The sequence below is a fragment of the Carassius gibelio genome, chromosome B18, assembly GCF_023724105.1.
Source record: "Carassius gibelio isolate Cgi1373 ecotype wild population from Czech Republic chromosome B18, carGib1.2-hapl.c, whole genome shotgun sequence".
Classification (NCBI taxonomy): Eukaryota; Metazoa; Chordata; class Actinopteri; order Cypriniformes; family Cyprinidae; genus Carassius; species Carassius gibelio.
The window spans coordinates 6336680-6353579 of NC_068413.1; the positions used below are offsets into that span (position 1 = coordinate 6336680).

The 16900-nt window shown below is 37.9% G+C and overlaps 1 protein-coding gene and 1 long non-coding RNA gene across 4 annotated transcripts in view; one reads left to right on the top strand and one right to left on the bottom strand.

The window, feature by feature from the left end:
• LOC127976931 (SLIT-ROBO Rho GTPase-activating protein 1) overlaps positions 1–16231 on the bottom strand; it is a 100175-nt gene extending 83944 nt beyond the window's left edge. The window contains exon 1 of one of the 3 annotated variants that reach the window (XM_052581519.1): positions 15592–16201. In XM_052581519.1, the coding sequence (XP_052437479.1) occupies positions 15592–15661 (70 nt within the window). In that variant the 5' untranslated portion in view covers positions 15662–16201. Of the gene's footprint in view, positions 1–15591 lie in introns of all 3 variants that reach the window. The other 2 variants (XM_052581520.1, XM_052581521.1) reach the window with 2 other exon arrangements.
• On the top strand, positions 14308–16897 carry LOC127976935 (uncharacterized). Its single transcript, XR_008158045.1, has 2 exons — positions 14308–14617; positions 15380–16897. It is a non-coding gene; the product is annotated as an uncharacterized LOC127976935 (long non-coding RNA).
• The last annotated feature ends 3 nt before the right edge of the window (positions 16898–16900 follow it).

A 16900-nucleotide genomic window follows, 5' to 3' on the forward strand; every position in this document is an offset into this window, starting at 1 on the left:
GCACACACGAAACAGCAAGCGACAACATGGCTACCAGTGAGAGTTGGACGTTTGTTCCCAAGAAAGGAATAAAATCATCTGTTGTTTGGAACTGGTATGGGTTTGCTGCGACAGACGTGGAGCAAGAGACCCCACGCTGCCTAAAGCCCATCGCAGTCAAAAGTAGCAGCACCAGCCGAATATGAAAATGGGGGTTACATTTGTCTTGCTTTTGATTAGGGCTGCTCCGATCACGATCGGCCGATCGTTATGCGCATCTCGTTAGTAAAGCCGGTTTTTCTAATCAGCAGTAAATTCCCTCAGGTGCGTGATTTCACATCGAGCAGCTGTTACTACAAGGAGCCATTGTTAACTGAGAAGATGCGCAAATCCATTTCATTTTCAGCATTTATTTGCGCATCTTCTCAATTTACAAATGGCCCTATGTGAACGGTAACAGCTGCTATGTGAAATCACGCACCTAAGGGAATTTACCGCAGATTAGAGAACCGGCTTTACCGACGAGATGTTCATTAACGATCGGCCGATCGTGATCGGAGCAGCCCTACTTTTGATTAAATAAAAGCAAAATTTGCTTTAAGTTGTCTGCTGTTTGTACTTGTTGCTTTCCTTAAGTAGGGGGGAAAATCTGAAAAAAATCTGAAATCAAATTTAAAAAAATAAAATCGGATATCGCCCAGCCCTATAATAAAGTCCACATAAGGATCAGAAATGTGGAAGAAGAAAAAAAAAACATATGTTATAAAAATAAATGCTACCTGCCCAAAAATGTATTACATTTTGGATTATACAAACCATCTACTAAACAAGATTTGTCCTCGGATCTTTTTGTGTCAAACCTCTGATGCACACAAACAACAAGTCCCAAAAAAGCTGTCTTACGTAAAGATGTTGTTCAGAGCGTTATGGGAGGGAGCTTCAAAAAAGGTCTGGGGTGAAGTGAATAAGGCTTCTTATCTCAAAGGAACAGCTGGGACCACATACACATCTCCACTGGACAAGCAGATGACAGATATGATCCACAGACCAATGTGTTTTGTGTCTCTATCTGCTTTACACACATAAACACACACAGCAAAATCGCAAAGTAACACAAACCTGAAAGACGCAGAAGTGACAAGATGCATACCAAACCGTAAAGAACGTCAATAATGCATGAATCATGCAAAACTAACACACTTAGCACATGTAGGAAATGCAGGCTTGAATCAGATGTCATGTAAACACTGTAAACATCTTACAGTCAAGACCATGATTAAATAACAAAATGATAGTCTTTAAGGAACTTCAAATCTGGGTAACATCCAAAATACTAACTAATCATAGGCAGATCTCAGAGAAACACAAGCATCCACAGCCAGACTCCCAGGTCATTTTAGTGGAGGATCCTCCTTGCAAACAAAATCAATCACTCAGCTCTAGAGGACATTTTTAGACACATAATACAAGCTTTCCTGCTAAACCGTCAGGTGCTTTTACAAGGCAACGGTTTTCACAGAACACAATTGAGACAAAACCCCTGTCATATTCCCTGAAGATCACATATGCAGGTGGTGAGATGCTAACGGGGTCATTTATCAGCAGTGCTGCTGTCCCCACCAGTGTGCCAAACCCTAACCAGACTCTTCTCTACTCACATGTATGTGCACCTGGGCCTGCCGACCATTCATCACCACAACGACAACCCATTAAAACAACAAATCACCCCCCTCCAGGGGGACGACAGAGCTACCACAGGTCAGGCTGATTAAAATGGTTTGACGTGCTGGTCCTATAAAGACACCTTTAACAACATAACATATGGGTAAACAAACTAGTAAACACTAGAATTATTGCACAGCTGGTAATAGTAACATTCCTATAGTATTTTACAAGCATATCACTGCATTTGGATAATTATTCTATATTTTTTTTGCTAATAGAAGAAAACAATTTTTTTTACCTGAGGATGTTTTTGTTCCAAAACTGTATTTTTGTCCAAAATAGAGGCAGCGTCATACCCATTTCGAAGAAATATCTTTATTCTGATAATGAACGCGATATTGTGTAGCTTGTCAGTGATCTACGGCTCTGTCTATTAAATGCCGCTCCATTTGAAAACAGGTGATGGCGATTTACCACTAATCAGGGAACAGGCTTTACTGACGAAATGTGCGTGACAATTGCATGTGATATATCGCCCATCCCTACTTTTCAGATATTCATTAAAGCAAAAACTACAAATTTTACATGCGATCGCTCCAGTGACATTACTGTGGTGGCTTTTTTTTCTTCTACATGTTATCTTAAGGGTTTTTCCCATTATTTTAATTTTAGCATTACATTATAATAACATTCATATTTTTACTTTTTTATAATTTAAAGAAGAAACCAATCCAATGTATAGTTGACATTCGAGGCTTAATACTATAAAAAAAAGCACTAAAGGTTTTTTAGTTAGAGTGTTTTAGCTAATTTATTTTCATATAAAAATACAGCATGCAGTTGCATCAAACCATGGTATAAACATCAATGTAAATTGTGATAATCATAATTAATAAATCGCAATTTCAAGGGAATAATCGACATTTATGATTTTTGTCATAATCGTGCAGCCCTAGTATAAACACATTTCCTCTTTAACTTCAATGCTCACCATCCTAGGACTCACCATCCTAGGGCTATTAAAACCTTTCATCTAAGCTAGATAATTCGCCTAGTGCTAATTTGCTTAGGGCGGTGCATTACACAATTAGACCAACAAAGATTTATCACAAAGTGCATTCTGGAAATGAAGCACTTCTCTGTTGGCAATGTCAGAGCATCTCGTGCAAACATGCACCACATCCCCTCTCTCTCTCACTCAAGAGCTTCTCTTCCGGCAAAAAGAACAGCGCTCCAACGTGGATTCAAGTGAGTGCAAAAACACTTCAGTGTTCACAGTGTCAAGCACGGTCTATTTTCAGTGCTAGCTGCCTGCGTCCTTGAGTAACTGTTCTTTTAAGCAGAGCAACGCTCAACTCTGCTGTCAGCCCTGTTACTTCAAGCCATTATAAAACTGAACCAGGTCTTCTGGGAGACACGTCAAAGCGAGTGTGCTTCTTTTCCACCCAACCTGAAAAACAAAGACCTACATAGCCTTACCATGCAAAAAAAAAAAAAAGCATGTAATGCGCACTACCTTGCTGCTTTGTACAGTCTGTGCTGAGCCAGAGCACTGGGGGTAGTTTTACATGGAAATCAGCAGAAATGTAGATGGGAAAACTTGATTAACACAATGGAGACTGGTGTCTCCGTGACCTTAAAAAAACTCCCCTCTTGCTGATTCATCAAACTGTTTTACAGAGGGCATTTTTGTAACAAAAATGATGTAAAAAAAAAAAATGGATGAATAATTCAAGGGGATGACCACAGGATGTCCACAGTCACAGCTGTCAACGCCAAAGGCTATACTACTCCAGTGAGAAAGGAAATAGCCTAGGGAGAAACAGCATGGAAAACTGTGCAAATTGGCAAATTATGTGGTTCTTAGGACTTAACTAACATATATTTATTTTCATTAAATGTATTTACCTGCCCAAAGAAGGTTAATCATCTAATAAAGCTGGTCAAAATATTAAATATTCCCAATATATTTGCAAAGATTTAGCTTATTATGACTTTAATGCACTTCTAATTTGCTTTTAAGTTTCGTAATGAGCATGTCATTAGTATAATTTAACAATTAGTCTAATTAGCATCTCTTGAGTTACAATTTAGTAGAAAAACAGCATTCAAATTGTTAAGCTTGATTAAAATCCATGAATCATTTCAAAATGTCAAGTGTTCATTTAAACTCTAATTTAATTATTAAATTGTGCCATCACTAAAATTGCCCATAAGGCAGTTTTTATGTATTCAAATGTTTTAAATAAAAACATTAACAGGCAAATATTCCCTTTTTTAAACTATTGGTAGAATGGTGCATCAAATATTCTTCATTTAGTGATCCCTTTTAACAGCTTAGAGTAAATTCATAAACATTAAAAATTATTCAATATTATAAATATCTATGTATGTACTTGTGTTTAAACTATATTAACTTGTCCTAACCAATAGGACAATGCATTTAAATATATAGTTTGCACTTAATTAATCATGGTGAGGTTCTCTGTGGTTTGACTGCAGAATTGCCATTTCATACTAAGAAAAGTTTTGTATTCTATACCTTACTGTCAAAGTCTCTTAAAGATCATCAACCACATGCGGATCCAAGTATAGACCATCTGCAACTCACAGAGCGGGGAAGAGATATGTACTGTAAAAGATGCTGCTCTAGTGGGAAATGGATCTATAGAAGACAACAGGATCCATTATCATCTCTCTTATGAAAAAACACTCCATAAGGTGCTTTCTGCACCAGACTTCACCGCTCAGCGGGACGGCCATGGGGCTCACTGAAATAGAAGACAAAAATGACATATTCCAGCCCTAATGAAAAGCTTATTCTGTTGTTGACAAGAATCTACATGAAATGCAATCCTGCAATTTTGTGAGGTGCTAATACTTTTGACAATTACAATTTTCTAGTTACTTTGGATTATTCTAGTGTAACTTGGTGTATTCTAGTAAGTATTTTAGTGTAACATTTGACTAATTAGCTTTTTGGTAAGTTGTCTTTTGACATCCAGTTAAAAAAAAAAAAAAAGAGTCACATTTAAAATAGCTAATGTCTAATGGCTTTGTAATGTAGCCATTAGCCTATGGCTATGTAAATGTAAAAAAAATTCATAATTTAAATTATTTTAAAAACCATCAGGTTTAATCTCTGAAACTTCTTAATTCCTTTCTTTTTTATTAATAAATCAGCCCAGGAGTCTAATAGTGTGCAGGAGCTTAAAAAGGTCACTGTATTATAACACAGCAGCACTTATTTAAATTTCATAAAAGAAATTCTGAATAATATGCTTTCCATGTGTGACTGCTGGTGGTGATCTTAGAAAAGAACCACAGCGTTCAGATTGATATCAATAAATGGCCTTTTCTTTGGGAGTCCCACACATCCGTGGCTACAACCACAAACCCGGTCTAAAGTTTCTTGCTCCTGGGAGGGAACTGCACATGCCGGGCCACGGCAAATAAGACGGATCTGTGGCCCCCTGAATCTCTGAGAACACAGCTCACACACCCCGACCACAAAAAGGTCTTATCATATGGGAGAGATATATAGAACCCAAGGCGAACAATCCCCAACATCAACTCTAAAAACAGACACAACCAGCGGCAAAGGCAACTGCCGCAAAAAAAAGAAATTCTGGTGACTTCAATGCAATGATACAGCATTGTATGAGTTGCATAATGAAAGGACAGGGCTGTGCCTTTGCCACAAGTAATAATCAATCAGGCTTAACGCACACAAAGACAGGGAAAGCCGTTCCCTGACATTTCATGCCTGACCACTGCCTTCAAAAAGCTCATCACCCCCAGCGAATCAGCGCCAGTGGTGCAAGACATCTTTTCAAAAAAGGTCTGCTGAAAGCATGGCCTTTGGCTATTGATTAGGCCGGGCTGGAACCCACAACCTACACCCTCGACCTTTAAAGTTCAAAAGGTCAATGCAGGAGAAAAGAGGAAGGGGGTTGGGAAGAGATAACTGTGGCAGTAGATGAATTTCCATCAAGGAACTGCAACATGGGACAACTCACAGTCCAAATCGAAGCAAATCAGAAACTAAAAAGAAAACGAAACATTTTCAGTGAAATATGTGAAACTTTATGGAATAAAAAATGAACTAATTTTTTTATTTTGAAATGTAATATGACTTATTCAAATTATTATTAAGAATGACAATTATAAATAACTAATGTATTGCTTAAAATTTTTACATTTCTATGCATCATGCTCATATTTGCTGTACTCTTTAATTTATGCTGATACAAATTAAACTATTACAGCAGCAAGTGCTCATTTGCATAAAATTATTTTCAGACCTTGTAAACCATAACTTACATTTTTGTCCACATTGATTTCAATAGTTCCGACTTCGGATGTCCTACAACTTCAATATCAGACAAGTCTTCTGCTAAGTTTTTACTAACCCAAAACCCAGAGCTCTTTGGTCTATGTGGTTCTCTAGACTTTTCCTCCACTAAACTTGACTATTATTTCTTGAGCATTTATCTGATGACGACAAACATGGCCTGACTTGTCAGCACGATAAAACCTGCTTGTTTGCAGTAGCTGCCAAACTTTTGATTGTTTGGGATTGCATTAGTTTAAGTAGGATGAAGACAAAGACACGCTGGGATGAGTGCCAGCAGTAGTTCTGCAGCAAGAACAGCCAAGTCAGTAGACCTTATCCCATCATACACACCCAGAGACACATTAAGGGCCATGCAGAGAAACACAACTTGGTTATACAATATAAATGCATAAAAGTTATTTTTTATATTTTATGGTTTAGAGTTCACCTGACCCTGATCGGCTTTGAAGCTTATATAAGACAAATTCTTGCATTTAAAGGAAAGCTAGATGGAGCACAGTGGAAAGAAACACTAGGGGTCTCACTTAAAAAAAAGTTTGACTATTTTTCACTTGACATGCCTTGAAAGTACAACACTTGTAGAGGAACAATCAAAAAAATGATGCACGATGCAAATGTGGGAGCCAAAGCCATCTGTCAGAATGAATGCAATGGCAGTGATACTTAAAAGAGGACACTTTTTTATGAATGCAAGCTGTATAACAGCTAAACCACAGCATATGAATTGAAACGGTCACAAAAAATATGCATTTTTCAAAAAAAAAAAAATAAATAAATAAAAAACCCTTTACTAATCATATAGTTGTTGGATCACAAGCCAATAAATTCAGTGGTTTTCAAACTCAACATTTCAAAATGAAAAGGAAAAAAAAAATTGTGAAAGCTCTATAGAAATACATTTGAATAGACATTTCTTTAGTAAAAAAAATAGCAATTATACATTTTTGTTACATGTTAACATGTTTTTATAATAGAATGAACAAAGTGAACCCTTTGTAAGGGAATAGTCATATTTATGCATCATCTGCATTAAAAAGTTTGAAAACCCCTTGCATTTAGGCTATGTTCACCAGTGTGACTTATTTATACACAGCAAATATGCATAATGTAAAACTGCCATGCTTTATAAAATCTGTAAAGAGACAACCAAGATAGCATAGTCTAGTAGCATGCAACCAACAACAACCCAAGGGAGGGAAGTTGCTTTACTGGGAGGCCTTGGGGAGGGATTGCAGGTGCTACGAGGAGACATCTTGGGTTGCTTTGAGAACAGACGAAAAACAATGACAGAGTCATTACCGTGGTTGCTAAGGAAACACATTCACAACCATCAGGGTCTTTTGATCTGTTGTGAGAGAGCGAGCGAATGATAGAGACACGCATCACATCTCCATCTCAGGAAAGTACAGAGAAGTAGTGGGCTAAAATAAAAGTACTTAACCTTATTAATCTGATAAAAGAAACCATGACAAACTAAAGCACGCAAAAGAAATGCACCGTCATGGCATGAATCTTGTTTTGGTTGCTGCTTATCTTAATAGCCAATAATTGCCTCTCTGACTGCATATTTCAAATTAGCATACATAAGTGCATCATGTTGATGAAGCTAATAAGAAGAATAAAATCGATATCATTAACAATTAGGCTAATATGAAGACTCCTATCACTGTTTATAAATACGGATAATGATAAAGAGGTTTCACTTTAGGAGTCGGCTGGGATCAATACCAGTCAATGGATGAGTGTTGAACACACTTCTGAGAGAAGTTCTTCTAGGATGTTTACAGTCACCGTTTTGAAGAGCCACTTCACTTAAACAAATTTCTCAGCTGCAAGAGTGCAAGTTAGGTGCAGAAAGAAGATTAGAAGAGATTAAAACAATGAGGTTAAACCAGAGCCGAACAGTAACGTGAGACCTTCAGTGACTCAGGAAGAAATCTCTCACCTTCTGCTTCATCCCCTGACAAAACCACACTCTGAGGCCCCATTTACACTAGAGCGTTTTCTTTTAGAGACGGCAAAATAGATTTACTGACTAAATATGCATGAGAATCGCAATTAATCATGTTCGATTAATTGTGCAGCCCTAGTCACATAAAACGTTTTCTGTTGTGTAACACCAGTGTAGACGAGGATCGTTTTTATTTTAAAAAGCCGTTTTAATACGATAACACACTACTTCAGACAGAGCCTGAGAGGCTTTGGTATCACCTGTTCTTGTCTCTGTACACTAGTGACTCTTTACAATTCCAACCAAGGCCTTTTAGGAAAGGGCTCTCTGGCAACCCATAATAGGCCCCAAGGGAAGGGTTTGCCTGCTCTTTCTTCATGGCATGGCTTGTACTTACTCAGGACTTTTTCAGGTCTGATGCCTAAGCAGTGTAAATGAAATCCAGCTCATGTCATCAGAGAAAAATCTTCTGGAAGATCGAGTTATGACATTTTGTTTAATTACAACAAAATTACTTAAAAAAAAAAAGTCCATTGTCAGTAGCATAGCAATGTATGAAGCTCAGACAAAAATTACTTTCAAACCAATCATATTTCTGCTGGCCTGTGTGGCAAATATTCATGACCAATAAACAAGAGCAAAATCTGCATGGGTAACTTTTACGCCCGTATGTGAAACTCAAAATGTGAGGATTCCTACTGAACTTACTGGATTTTGTTGCCAAAATAAACGAAATTTAACTTAAGAAGTATGTCCAAAATAAAAGGCTCATTTGAAAAACATAAAATTGGTGCAATAACAATACTGTGCAATAGTCACACAAGGGATCAGGCATCCTCACTCATAAAGACCACCTAACCATTCCTTGACTTGCGGTGGTATTGTTAGGGTTTGGGATGGCGGAGTCAGGGTGTGACATGTGGGTGGAGGGAAGCAGATTTTATTGGGTGGAGTGAAAAGCCCAGCATGCGTGGAAAGACTAGGCAGGACACAGGCTTAGTCTATCAAACAAGAGAGAGGGAGAGTAGACACAGATGGTCCCATCAATAACCCCCACTCTTTCCTCCACCACCAAGGGTGTTCATCCACTATTTGGGCAGTAGAATCAAGCACAAAGACTAATGGTTTGGCCGGAGCAGATGGCAGGTATTTGTGGACCTGTGGGGAACAGTGGTACAGGATGCCTCAAGCAGGAAGTGTGAGAATTCTACAGTAAAAGAGACTTCATTAACAATGATGGGCGGTAAATTGTAATGACATAGCTGTCAGGCAGAGGTATTGTTTTAATTGATGATTATAAACTGGTTAAAGTTTATTTTGATCTTGTTTGTAATATAGTTTAGAGCCAGTAAGAAGCCTTTCCTGCATTGCATTTAGTGCCACAACTGCACTTGCATCAAAAATACAATAAAAAGGGCTTTCCAATTTCCAAATCATTTGTCTATTGCTCTTTATGTAATAAGCAAAACCTGGAAATAAAATATAAAAAAATAAACATAATATTTGTGATTATAGTCTCAGCTTTTATGAAATAACTGCACATCCAGGGTAAGGCTAAACTAGACAGAATAAGGTTGGGGTTATGAATAATACATATGATTAATCTTAGTCAGTAGCACTATAAATTGCACAAGCTCCAAGTAGGGCTGGGCGATATATCTAACGATATGATCGTGCACATCTAGTCAGAAACTCTGGTTCCATGATTACCACTAAACCACCATCACCTGCTTTTAAATGGAGCAGCATTAAATAGACAGAGCCGTACATCGCTAACAATGTACGCTATATCGTGTTCATAATTGAAAGCGATTCATCTGGGATAATTAACACGATATTGCGTAGCTTGTCAGCGATCTACGGCTCTGTCTATTAAATGCCACTCCAATTATAAGCAGGTGTTGGTGATTTAGCGGTAATCACGGAAGCAGCTTTACTGATTAGATGCGCATGATCATATCGTTAGATATATCGCCCAGCCCTAGCTCCAAGACAGTCCTGATAGAGACTTTGGTAACACTGAACAAATACTAGGCCAATTTTAGACAAGAACTCATAGTTAATTCATAGTTAAGCAAAGCCCCTTTCACACTGCACGCTGGAGCCGGAAAATTGCCGAAACATTGCCGGGTTTCCTCCTGTGTGAACGCAAACATGTCCCGGGATTGATCCCAGGTCGGGGACCTAGTAACATTGCCGGGTTCAGTCCCGGAACGAGCCCTGTGTGAACAAAAGCCAAACAGAATGCCGTAAAGGGTGTGTCGTAGTGATGACGCACGTTATCGCGCGACTCTTTTAGCAAGTGTTTTGAAGGAAGATCAACTTTCTCTACAAAAAAATATGTGCAAACTGTAATGAAACAGAGATCAGATAGCTCCTCACTTTCCGCGCTGAAGCTGAGATTGTTTGCCAGATTAAGTGAAAGTTAACGTGCCTAGCGTTTTCGACTCGTACATTACACGTCACACCCTGTCACGTGTCTTTACGGGACCTTTACGGGATGTGTGTGAAAGCACGCACATAGTCTGAGTGATCACTGGAAGTGTGAAAGTGCAAAATCTAGTGACCCGGGAACAATTGCCAGTACACATTACCCGTGTATTTTCCGGAATCGCAGTGTGAAAGGGGTTCAAGGCTGGTGTCAGTATAAAGAAGTAAAAGTGACATAACTTAAATCTGATGAGCAACCGATGATGAATAAATTTATGTATCAATGAATCAATCGATCAAATCAATCAATCAATCAATCAATAAGGTATCTTAGATTATTTAATCTGATAACTGTCACTCACGTTTTTGAAGATAGACTTGAATGTGCATGATACAAACCTAAATTTTTATATTTCATGACTGAAAACATTTTGTAACATGATTTTGATGTGCCATTTACATGGTAATGCAATGTCTGATTTTAAAATGGGTTTTGAAGGACGAATTTTGAGATTTTATGTTTTCAAGTGATATATAACTTCTGATGATTTCTAAAATGTGATAGAGAAAAAGGCAACGAGGAAGTCTTTTTTTTAAACAAAGGTCAAAGCTCCTTTTGTAATGTAGATTTCTGAGGGTGCACTCTTGTCATAAATTGATCTATTACTTTTCCTAAATAATTTTTAACAAAAAATATTGGTATAATATATATTTGGGAGTCTTAGACCTTTCCAACGATATATAGTTTGTCAAGATTAGATTAAATTTGATTGTAATATAGTATAGTCAACGTAGGTGTCCCGTATACGGGACGGGGTGACATTTAACAGGTTAAAGGGGGGGTGAAATGCTCGTGTTCACTCAATATCCTGTTAATCTTGAGTACCTATAGAGTAGTACTGTATCCTTCATAACTCCAAAAAGTCTTTATTTTTATTATATTCATGAGAGAAAGATAGTCTATACCGATTTTTCCCGGAAAAACACGACCGACTGGAGGCGTGACGTGTGGGCAGAGCTAAAGAATCACGAGCGCCAGTAGGATTTTGTGTTGAGAGCGTTTGGAAGCTGTGACCGTGAGGGAAACAACATCATCCAAAACAAACCATGGCTAACAGTCAGATTCAGCGTATATTTATGATCCAGAATCAGATCCCGAGGCTGAAACTGAACGAGAGCAGCATCAGCAACGACTCGCTCCGAGCGGGGCTCGAGCCCGGGTCTCCGATGGGAGGCGGACGCACTAACAAGGAGGCAGAGATATTTTAAGCAGTTTTACTCACCGCCTGCGGTTCCAACACACGATCGTGACCCCTTTTCGTTGGGATTGAATCCTTAAGAAATAAACGATACGCAAATCCGTCGTCAAACTGGGCCTTGTTTGTAAAACAAACATTTTCGAAATGCAGGGAACAAACACAAACACTTGCATAACTCCGTTGATGCTCTGTAAAAATAAACTCCATCCACTGGTCCCTTAATGCTGTTTTTTCTTTGGTAATCTGTGCAGGGTTGTCTTGCCCTGGCAACCAAAAACACACTCCTTTTGTGACATTTCGCGACGCTCCCGCTCTGATCAGTGATTGTCTGTGCTCAGCCTCTCATTGCTCTGCTATACGGGAGCACGCGCTCTTCCGGCAGACGCGCCCTTAGGAGCCATATAAGGAAATTCTGCTCCATCTAACGTCACACAGAGCCATACTCGAAAAAAACTTTACGAAACCTGTGACAAACCGGTTTGGAACAGAAATACTCCTTCAAACGTACAACTTAATTTTTGAAACTTTGTCCATGTTTAGCATGGGAATCCAACTCTTTAACAGTGTAAAAAAACTCAGTATGCATGAAATAGCAATACACCCCCCCTTTAACTGATTGCCATCTCTTTTAATTTCTTTCAATTCTTTCACTAGTTCATATTAAATAGTCGGTGTTGCCATTAGTTTTTAAAAATACAATAACATTCCAAATATAGTTTTTCGATTCAAATCACAAAATAATGAGCAAACTCTGTTTATATATGTCAAATCTCTGTAACCATTTCTAAATCAAACCAGAATATTACAGAAAAAGAAATATATGCACCCTCATTCAGAAGTGCATGACAGGCCATTTGTGTATCACTGAAAAGCTTCATTAGAGGTTATAATATTTATTTGGGAAATATTCTCGCATGGCAGTTTGAGGACATGTCAGGAGCCAGCAGGGGCAGGCCAGTGAGTCGTGACCCGGTGCCATGAAAGGAACGCCAACTGTGTGACATCAAACAGACAATCTGGCCAAAGAAAACAACACTGTTGTGCTTTGCCAGCAGGCCAAGACACCAAATTATGAGTTTACACGTTTCTGCTCTTGCCGTAGTATGAAGTAATGCACCCATGCGTCACAAAGTACAAATAAAAAGCTATACTTTTTAAAGCAGAATTCATACATTTTCAAAATCACAAAATGTGTCTGAAATATAAATTTACCAGATGCATTAATGCAGATTAAAATAACATAACACTAGACTTGATTCAGCTTTCACATCGATACTGCATCTTTGTGCCTTTCCATATTTTGTTATGTTCATCTTGCATCATTGTCTCTGTGCAGTCAGTGCCACATGGAGTGCAGGGTGATGGGTACGGCAGGTTTGTGTGTTGATAAGACTGACTGTCAGGTTCTCCTGCAGCTTTCTGCGCAGCAACCCCTGGCATTCTCACACCTCTCAGTCCTAGCTGGCTGACCTGGCTGATAACTCTAAAATAAGCTTCATATGACTCATGTTGGTGCTAAAGCAAACCATATGAGTCACAGTTATGACTGATTAAACATCGCCAAGTTTAGAGATCAGAAGAACAGAACCAACGCGTGGGAACTACTAGCACAAAAAGTTAGTCATCATGACAGACTTACTATGTGAAGTGTAACCTTAACAGACTTGATTACTAATAGAATGTACTCTTGAATTAAAGTCAACATAAAATCTCTGATGTACTACTGATTTTACAACACAGAGTTTTCGTTTGTTATCTTCATGACAATAGAAATTTCCTTTTAAGCTAAAATCCCAAATTACACTCTTAAAACCGGAAACCAGACGTTCCAAAAGAGGCTTGCCATAGATATAAAACATAATTTTTGTTCCCCAATGAATCTTTCAGTGAACAGTTCTTAAAATAACCTTTTTTTTATTTAAAGAATGTTTTAACAATTAAAAAAAACTTTTTTTGGAATTGAAAGTTTCTATGTATAGATTTCAATAAAGAAGTTTTGCTCTATTCTGTCAAGATTCATAATCCAGTCAACTGACAATGGATAAAATATCCTTAATAAGTCTTGCCGTATATTTCACTTAACTTCAAATAAATCAGATTACACATATAAAATGGTTTACTTTTTACTGCTTCCCAGTTGTATTGAACCATAAAAACACAATCCAAGTACAACATAAGTGATTGTCAGGATCAGGATAAACAAGAATGTGCAAACACCAAGAGCCTGGAATACAACTATCAGCCCACTTAGGACACAAGTCCTCGGGATAAGCCGATAAAACGGGATTCCAGGAACAGTTCCGGCCTTTCTTCTCTCTTGCAGTATCACTTTCACGACAACCACAATGTTGTAGAGGAAGTCAATCCCAAATCAGATTGAGGGAAACTACAGTTTGCACAGACATTGTTACATTCACTTTTACCGGACATGGATGCCAGTTTTTTAGAAGACCATAAAAAAAAGCACAAAAACATATCTGTCAACACTGCACCAGCATAAAGTTTGTGCTAAAACAAGTCTAAGACAAAAAGTCATGGCTGTTAATCTGAGGGGTGTTTTCATGCTACTACAACTCCATTTGGCTGCAGCGTGAAGCTAATGAGATGCTCGGCTCGGGTGGATTCTGTGCATCACGCTGCTATTAACAGCCTTAGTCATCATCAGAGCGAGAGGCTGAACATTCCTGCCAAATGAGCACTGCTGCTCTGACAAACGCCATGTCACGATAGCGACATACCTCTTTCTCTCTCTCACACGCACGCTCTCTCCCTCTACATAAATAACAGCCATTTCTGTCTGAAACCAGCCCTGGAGGACTCAGCCCTTGGGGCAATGTCAAATCCCCATGGTTACTACAATGCAGAAACTGCCTCTTTCCTGTGATGATGATGATGATGATGATGATGATGATGATGCTGATGATGATGCTCATGAGATGAAAAGGAAACAGACCATCCAGCTTAGTTTGTTGGAAGGTAAGAGGGAAGTTTTCAAGAAGTTCTGCTCAACAGTGACCTTAACACAAGGTGCAGATTTGGCTGATTAGGTTCAGTTACATTCGCAATCACTGGATAAACTGTAAAAGAAAAACTAAAAAATGTAAATGACTAGAAACATTTATATTCACTTTAGAAGTATCTGTATAATGAGCAAGAGACGTTTGAGTGGCCAGGGGAAAGGGACAGTGACTAAGTGTGTCTAAAACTATGGAATATTTTCAGTATTATTAAACATGTTCCTGGTATAAAAACTCATGCATCATCATCTAAATATAACACGGCTGCACGCCAAGAGAAAGGCACTGGCCTCGTAAAAAATGCTCAAAACAGAGTCAAAAACGAATCAACTCAAAACAGAGAAACACTGAGTTATGTTGAGCACAATACGTGCAATATTGACTATTCTTTAAAAATCTGAATAAACACAAAACATGTTTTTAGTATCTAAATGAAAGTCATAACCCCCCCCCCCCCCCACAAAAAATATATATATATATTTAATATTTAAAACATTTTGCATTACAAATTGTTGGGGGGAAAATCTTGACCTTTTATGACAATATTTGTGTATATGTGGGTCAATATATATATATATATATATATATATATATATATATATATATATATATATATAAGTTTGTGTGTGTATGTGTCAGAGAAAGAAATAAAGAGAGACTATAGATTTTCTAAATATTGACAAGATTTTTAAAACATTTCTCCTATTTCTTTTTATTTCAGAACCAACATGTGACAATCCTCTCCCAAACCTGTTGTTTAAAAAAACAAGATCATCTGATTTCTATTTTGTGAGTCTTTACGCAAAATGTTCAATCTGTAAATCAAACCTTCAGCATGATGCTCAAGTGATCTGTTCAATGATTAAATGCTCTCACTGCACCACTGCCTTCAGCAGCCATTCAACTAGTACTGCAGTTTATGATTCTTCTTACCTTTGACTTGAGTCTCGTACTCAGTAATGATCTCTTTATCCTTTTTGAACTTCACTGGAGGATTCGACATTTTCAACAGCGATTCGAGTTCAGTTCCGAGAATGTTTGTAAACTGGTTTGTTTTGGGGGCTGTTCCGATTTCCAGATCTCCCTACAGCGGCCAGTGCATCCCAGAGATTTTTCAAGTTGTTCAGGCTAAAAAAAAAAACCCAAAAGCCAAACGCCGCAAATGTTCCTCTCCCGAGTTCCCAACGCGATTCCGCCGTCGGTGCGATCAAAACACAGCGCGCACTGGAAGAGTTTCCTCCCAAACAAGTAACCCTTTCCTTGGGCAAATGTCCACTGCTTGTTCCAGCAAAAGGCAATCCGGTCCTTCAAACTGTCTTTTAGTCACCCGCCGACGGATCTGGACAGACTGAGCAGCATAATGACTGGCGTGGTTTTCTGCACACTATCCTCGTGTCCGTGGGTCTGCTCGCCGGACAGTTTCACGGATCCTGACTGACCTCAAAGCAGCTGGAAAAGCAAGTGGTTGGAAATGGGAGGGATTGGAGGCGGAGGGGGTGCACGTAGCGGAAATGTGGACCGGACTGACAACTTTTCTAACCACCAGTAATTTTCTTTTGTAGTAGTTAACGTTACAGAGTAACGTTAGACACTTAAAAACATAAGATCTCTATGCTTATAAACAAATCAAAACAGTTTAAAAAACTTATTGTGAAATGTGTTGTGTTTTAAATATTGATATATATACAAATCGTTTTATTATAAATCATTCAAAAGTGTATATGAGTTGTAATTATAATGTTTTAAAGTAAGCCATTTGAATATTTTTAACGGTTTTTAAGAACTCGTTTTTAAGAACTGTGACGAACACGTCGTGTAGGACGCCTAGTGGCCAGTGTTTGGAATTACATGTAAATAAATCACTTGCCTCTGTGACTTTCTAAGAGAAGAAATTCTGTTCCGGTTCAGTTGACGGCGATCATAAGATAATTTCAGATTTTATCAAAAAATATATATAACCAGTTGAAGCAGTGTCACACAGTCAGAGAACAATTTAATGCAATTTGGACTTTTACTGTCTATTCACAGAGATTTTACAGGGGGAAAAATGTCATCCTTAAACTTCATACATATTAAATAAAAATGTTATTTAATATAAAATAAAATAAAAACATGCATTTAAATTTAGTTTTATTAGTTTTAGTTTTATTTATTTTTCTACTTTATAAAATACAATATATATATATATATATATATATATATATATATATATATATATATATATATATATATATATATATAT